General features: G+C 37.2%; 1 protein-coding gene across 1 annotated transcript; it reads right to left on the bottom strand.

Annotated features, from left to right (window-relative positions):
• Positions 1–1517: 1517 nt before the first annotated feature.
• On the bottom strand, positions 1518–5769 carry LOC103420539 (protein NRT1/ PTR FAMILY 5.4-like). The gene is made up of 5 exons (XM_029105144.2): positions 5546–5769; positions 5123–5340; positions 4696–4947; positions 3183–3457; positions 1518–2561 (listed from the first exon to the last, which is right to left on the bottom strand). The coding sequence occupies exons 1-5, from the start codon at positions 5613–5615 to the stop codon at positions 1682–1684; spliced, it is 1695 nt and encodes a 564-aa protein (XP_028960977.1). The 5' UTR covers positions 5616–5769; the 3' UTR covers positions 1518–1681.
• Positions 5770–7945: the final 2176 nt, after the last annotated feature.

Raw genomic sequence — 7945 nt, forward strand, 5'->3', positions numbered from 1 at the left:
ATACTGAGCACCGGTCAACGTTATACCGTCAAAGACCTAGAAGAGTTTCCCTCCAACCAGGAGGCCAATCACAGCGCGACACGTGTCGACATCAGAAGCCAATCATAGCATGACACGTGTCAACATCATAAGCCAATCACAACACGATACGTGTCAATGTCAAAATGAAACTAGAAACTCTCTTCTATAAATAGAGATCGTTCTCTCACAATATTTCCTAATGTCATTTGTACTAAATCATTCACTTGTACTCACTAAAGGAGAGCTTGAATCTATGTACTTGTGTAAACCCTTCACAATTAATGAGAACTCATCTACTCCGTGGACGTAGCCAATCTGGGTGAACCACGTATACCTTGTGTTTGCTTCCCTATTCTTATCCATTTACATACTTATCCATACTAGTGACCAGAGCAATCTAACGAAGGTCACAAACTTAACACTTCCTGTTGTACCAAAGTCCTCACTGATTTTGTGCATCAACAACATGAATGCAGAGTTGGAAAATTAGCTACTGGTCTCAATTGATTGAGAGCCATTTATATGATTGTGCATCGTAATTGTTGCATACTATGGTAATGATATAATGGTATGTGTAGAAAATTTACTCATATCCTTGTATTATTAACGCCATCTAACCAGCCAAATATTTTACATACAAATGAGGCCAGCATACATCCCATCGTTAGTTAATAGACTGATCTTAGAAAACAAGCAAAAGTGATTTTAATAGCTCAAATCTATATCAGCGAAGCTTTATGAAATAACTATTACTAATTAAGTACTAACAAATAGCTTCAATTAGAATCATCATATGCATGTGCCAGCTCTTCCATTTGTTATGTTTGAAATATAGGCCACGTTTGGTGCCCTGTTCCAAAATTTTAATCCCACCACCCACCAGTTCTATTTTCCACATGTGCTAGCTCCTCCATTTGTTATGTGAAATACATGTCCAAACTCTGTACCGATCGATGAGACTAAAACTTTATCCTAGTTTTTCCAACTTTCTTAAAACTCCAACAATACCCCACAGTTTTGTATTTGATTCGTGAAGGGGTGGGGGCGATGGGGGAGAGGAGAGAATGACGCCGGCCGGGGGGGGGAGAGGGACGAAGGTAGGTTTTTTTTTTTTCCTTCTTTTTTTCTGGGTTGCAGCTGGTAGATGGGGGAGAAGAGGAGGGAGGGAGGGAGGGAGGGAGGGAGGGAGGAGAGGGTAGGGAGGGACGAAGCTTTGCTTTTTTGTTTGTTTGTTTTTTATTTTTTACTTTTCTTTATTATTTTAATATTTAAAAAATATTAAATTTTTTTTTTAATTTTTAATAATTTTTTAATAGAAAATGGGTTTCAAATCAAGTCACGTCAGCATTTAACTGATAAATTAACGGTCAAGCTAACGGAAGGTATGACATTGGCAAAAATGTGTAAAATGAGGTGTAACATTGTCAATTTTAAAAGATGAGGTATGAAAGTGTCATAACACAAATAGTTGAGATAATTTTTTGTACTTTACCCAATTTTAAATCTAAGAACTCTGTATTTCGCAATATTTAAATTGTAGAACGCGTTTAGTTCTTCGCATTAAGTATTAATGTACAGAGGCTTGGTTCCAGCTTTAATGGTAGAGCACTTTATCCATGTTTGAATCTTGTTCAATCTTCCTGCGCACTTGAATCATGTCTCATATCTCTCCATCATGGTTCTTTACAAGGGTCAACTCCGTCTTCACCTTGTCTTCTCTTTCGACCTTTTTGTACACAAAAGCACTTGCAATTACCCCATAAACACAAAAATTTAGTGTGCTCAAAACTGCCAGCACCCAATAGAAGTAATCGAGGTGAGCCCTATTGATATTGTCACCAAGCCATTTGTTTCCATTTCTTGAGGTAATTAACTCCGCAGCAGATATAATCCAATTGCTAGTGAAGCTACCAACTCCTACAACACTCATAGACGCTGCCGCTCCCATGCTTCTCATTTGCTCCGGCATTTGATCGTAGAACAATTCTTGAAGTCCAACCGTGGTGAATGCATCTGCGAGGCCAAGAATCAAGTATTGTGGGAGTAACCACCATACCCTCATGGGTATTATTGCTTTAGGTTTATCAATGAGATTGTAGTCTTTTGCAATGTTGAGCCTTTTGGCCTCTACTAGAGCCGACACAACCATAAGGAGTATGGATAGAACGAGCCCAATGCCGATTCTTTGTAGCACAGTAATACCCGAAGGGTGTCCCGTATGTTTTCTGGCTACTGGGACAAAAACCCGGTCGTAGATTGGAACGGCGATTAGGATTGCAATGCCAACGAGGCCTTGAAGTGATGCCGCAGGAACCTGGAAATGGGGACCGATCGATCGGATGGTTGTGCTACTTTGTTTGGTGAAAAAGGTGTGAAGTTGGGCTTGGATTACACCAAACATTAGGCAACTCAACCATATGGGGATGAGTCGAAGGACAAGCTTCACTTCTTCCACTTGATTAAGAGAGCATAGCCTCCATGGATTTCTAGTTTTCGTTGATGCATCTTGTTCGTCTATGATCATTGCCTTGTCCAAGCATCTGCATTATTTTTTGTTTTCATTACGCTACTTATGCTTGTTATGTGTACTTGATTAGAGTATGAATCTCGTATCAGAAAAAGTAAAGCCAAGGTACTAGCTGTCTACTTTTACTATACAACAAATGGGGAAAAGCAACCAAGGGAAAAAGAATATAATCTATGAATGCAAGTGGACAATATAGAAAGTGCAGTCGATCAGTATCGAGCTAGATGTACACACACGACAAAGGGAAGCAGCTGACCAATGCTTTTAAAGTTTGACTTTTGGACACTAGAGTTTCGGACGTCTACGCTTTCTGTTAACAATCTATGACTATATATCTATATCTTTCTATATAACCTAAAATTGTTTAGTCATTCATTAGGTCATTATATATGTATCCGTTTTGCTCAAATGAATGACAAAGATGTGATCAATTATGATCCACTCTTAATCCAACGGCAAAATTCTTTGTATTTCTTATTTACATACCCAATAAAAGATCTTCATTTGTGCTGATCTTTCATATGGATTTTATTTTGAAAAAATAAAAAACAAAAAAAAAAATGAACAGTTTTGAATGATGAGAACACATTATAAGCATTAAAGAGTAGTACTTTATGCGATATTAAGTTTGTACCTGAGTTGATTAGTACGAGCCAAAACTAGAGGCTGCGACTGACGTTGTAGCATGGCTTCACCCTTCTCATCTCCATAGTAAACTCCCTCGCAATTGAGTGTCTCAATGACATGCCATTTCCGAGCTGCTGCAACGAGTACTTGTGCCACCGTTGTAAAAGGGCTCCCTGGAGGCCTTTGCTTCCTGTACCTCTTAGTTCCCACCAAGAACGATACTAGTGACAAAACCAAAACCCCTGCCAATATTCCAAACCCTAATCCCCACCCAACATTATCCTACAAGTGTAGTAATTTCAATTAATTAGTGTACAGAACTAATTAATTTATCAACAGGAAAAATGGTAAGATTAGTAATGTTTCATCTTTTGGCAAACGATAGGACAAATATACTAGGAGTTTTTCTACCTAAGCCACGCAATTATCTGAATTCACCCCACAATTTTTGATTTATTTTGTGAAATGCAGTTTTATCCTTGAGGAAATACACCCACATCCTCATCACATGACATTTCTCCCCCTCCCAGACAACAACCATCGGCGTCCCTCACATCATCAACGGCGTCCCCTACCAACCTCAAAGCCATCCTTCTTTCTCTATCACTCTTGCAAGTTCTTTCAAAACCCAAGAGCAAGGACTTCCTTCAATTTAAAACTTGATTTGCAAGTTCTTTGAATTCAGATTCTTATTTTGATTCAATTTGTTCTTGATCTTTTAATGGTTGAAAATTTTATGGGTCCAAAATCCAAAACAGAGAGGGAGGGAGAGGGCGATTATCAGGCTGGTGAGGATCACCGGCGTCGTGGTCGGGATCTCGGAGGGTGCCGTAGGGGGAAGGGGGCTTGCTAGGTTCCTTTTTCTTTTTTTATTTACATTTTAAGGGTAAATTTGGAAATCAAACACTTTAAATTTTTTGTAGGGGTGTACTTAGATGAGTAGTGGGTCTAACTAGAAAAACTCATATATACTAATTTCATCTAATTAAATATATAGGTAAGCATTTGAACATACCGATGGGAGCACATTACTATAACAAATTTGACTAATTTTATGTATATAATAATTAGGATTAGTAATTTTTTTATTTTTTTTAAAACCTGGAGGTTAAAATTGTCATTATATATTAAGATATATAAGTTATTTAATATTAAATTTTAATGTAAAATATATATATAATATTACGTGAAATACTAATAAAAAATCTTTTTTTTTGTGTACTATTATAATCTAAATACTTTTGGGAGGTTGTGAGAATCTAAAATACTAATAAAAAAATTTACTTTTTGTGTACTATTATAATCTAAATACTTTTGGGAGGTTATGAGAATCTAAAAGGTAATTATTACGGTATTTGATGGTATTCTTCTTCGCTTAGAAATAAGAGATTTTAGATTCAAATTTCGTGAATAGCGAATTCGATATCAAATTAAGCTATCAATTGTGTGGTTTAACAGAACACCCTCTCTCCCTAATATAAAAATATCGATATATTAAAAAAAAAAAAAGTAATTATTACCTGGAGATATACAACTCCTAGTGTGGCAGAAGTGGCACCGAACACCAACCCCAAGTACCACCAGTTGAAGAAGGAGCTCTTGACCTTTATCTCTTCCGGCGTGTTCTCATCGAACTGGTCTGCTGCAAACGTTTGCACGCATGGCTTCTGCCCACCTTGAGCCACCGATAAAATGTATAGCGCCACAAAGAACATTGCTCGGCGACTTTGTGAAGGAATTACTGAGACGGAGAGAGTCAAAAGAACCATGCCCTACAATATGATATATAAGCTATGAACACAACTACACAAGGACATCTATACAATCAAACATGATTAATGTTTTCTTGTCAATTAAACTGGCTACGTTCTATATGTTTATATTATCAAACTATAAATCTGAACATTGGGAACATATATTCAGGGGAAAAACTCTTAGATGATTTACCAGGAAATAGATGGTGACAGAGAAGACGATGGTTTTGAACCGACCAAAATATGAATCTGCAAGGAAGGCTCCGACGACAGGGAAGACTGATGAAACACCAAGCCAGGTGTTAACATTCTTAGCCGCCGTGGCTAAGGGCTGGTCCAAAACATCTGTGAGGTACATGATGAGGTTACTTGCCAACCCATAGAATGCGAACTGCTGGGCCACCTCAACCACTGCAAAAAAAAAATTAATTAAGCAACAAATATACAGTATACTCATGAAAAATGAAACTCCAATAAATTTTCAGAAAACTTAATGAACTGAATATAAATATTCGTTGCAAAAAGAAATATCAAATAATTGTGGAATTAAATGAAAAATAAGGTGCTGGTAAAACAAAACTAAAAAATAAGATGAAAACAAAATTTGATTGCTTACAGATGATGAAAATAGCAGCATTCCAGCCACCCGTACTGGGTTTTCCATGTGCAGTAGAAGCAATATTCATAATTGATAGTGTTTAGAGAGCTGAAATATTATTGGACCTCCTCATCAAGAGAGAAAAGTAGTTGAAATTTCTCTGGACATTTGGTGGTTTACATAGTTTTCTCGTTGACTTACTGTCGATCGTTATAGTTTTCTCGTTGACTTACTATCGATCGTGATTCTGAACGCGTATATGTAAATACACGTGTGTATGTGTGGTGGGCAATTAGAATTTACAAAGTTATTTGGTTTGATGCTATTGGCCTTTTATGCTTATAAGAATTATTTTAGGAGGCGTAGTTTGCTAGCTGTGCACCCCAAGACAGGAGAATCCAGCGCACATTTCATTGCATGATTGCATAATTTGCATGCATAGCAACGAAAATATCTTCTCTGTGCCCGACATATAAAATGTTATAATACAAGTGGTTGATTTTATTTTTTTTTAAGAATCAAACTTCTTAAATTATGACATTTGATGTATCAAATCATATTCTTGACATATTAAAAAAAATCCCTCCATTACATAAAGATATACCCACGTAACTGTGATTCAAGTTGATGAATTTTATACGGGAAAATAAACTATTAACAAGTCAACTCTACATCCATACACAACCGACTATTATAAACGTTGTCAAAGTATTTATTGTTAATTGAAGAGAAAGTTACTACAATAAATTGTAGTGATAATAACCACAAGTCAAATGTTAGTTAGGTTGTTACTTAGTTTGCTAGGAAAGTTACCATTGTATATTTTTTACTTTTACCTCTTTTACTTTTCTAAAGTGTAAGTATAAATACCCTCATGTAACTTATCATTATTCAATCAATGAAATATCAGCATTCTTAATATGTTATCCATCGCCCAAGTCCACAGACCTTCAATCCTGTTTTCCTGAAAAATACTTTCTAGCTTTCTCACCAACCAAACAATACACCTTCTGCTTCAATCTTGTTCATCCATGGCAGCAAATTCGTCGAATTCTTCCTCTCCGATGACTGCAAACCCTGCTCCTTCTCCAGTGTTTGCGAATCCCTCTTCTCAGCTGCACAATAACACGTCTTCTCCGACGAACACAAACCCTAATTCCTCTTTCAGGCGCCAATTAACTCCATCTTCATCCAAAACATTGGCAGTATGGTTCAGACGAAGCTTAAACGTCACGTCTACCTTGTTTGGCGCTCTCTGTTCGATTCGATCTTTCGCCGTTACAAACTCACCAGCATGTTGATGGATCTGAACCACCACAGCCTCAATTTCTTGCTGATGATTATGGAAATCTGACCTCGATTCCAAATCCAGCTTTTGATTCTTGGTAAGAGAAGGATCAGAACATCATAATCTGGCTAAACTTCACACTTTATGAAGATCTTATTCCGTTCACTGTTGACTTTCAATCTGCACGTGAATTATGGCAAAATCTTGAGCGACGTTTTGGTGGAGTTTCTCGCTCTCACATTCATCAACTGCAATCAAATTTGCAGTCCATGAGCAAATGCATTTCCTCAATTTCTGAATACTTGCAGTGCATCAAAGAGATTAATGATGCTCTTGCTGCCCTCGGTGCACCAGTTGATGATCATGATCTTCTCATTATCATTCTCAATGGTTTACCAGATGAATATGATTCTTTTGTTAATTATGTGCAATTTCACCTTGCTGATACTACTATTGATGATCTACATGGCTTCTTGCTTAGCAAAGATATGACTCTTGCTCGCAAGAAACAACAACATTCATCTTCTGCTGAACCATTTCAGGCCTTCACTTCTGTGCCAGCACCTTCCAATGCTTCTCCACTGCTCCCTACACATTCACAACCTCAGACCTATAATGCTTAGAATCACAGTTCTTCAACAATGCAAATCGAGGCAATTATCAAAGGAATAACTATCAGAAAGGCTATAACAATCGACATCGATACAACACTCGTGGTGGTATTGTGGTTTTTGCTCCAATAATTCTTACAACAACAATTCTAAGGCCATTCCTTGTCAAATCTGTGAAGATCCTGGCCATCTTGCTATTGATTGTGTCAATCGCATGAATCCTAATTTCTAGGGGCGTATTCCACCTGCAAAACTTGCTATGTATGCTTCCTCTAATGCTTCTTCTCTTCCACCATGACTCTTAGGCTCTGGCGCAAGCTCATGACTAACAAAATTCAAAACCTTCAAAACCCTTAGCCTTAGATAGGGCCAGAGAAAGTTTACATTGGCAACGGTCAAGGTTTGCCAATTCTTCATACTGGATTTACTTTTCTTAAAACACCATCTGCAACTTTTATATTAAAGAATGTGTTACATGTTCCTCATCTCAAGCATGATCTTCTTTCTACAAATATGTTC

This window comes from Malus domestica, chromosome 07 (assembly GCF_042453785.1).
Source record: "Malus domestica chromosome 07, GDT2T_hap1".
Classification (NCBI taxonomy): domain Eukaryota; kingdom Viridiplantae; phylum Streptophyta; class Magnoliopsida; order Rosales; family Rosaceae; genus Malus; species Malus domestica.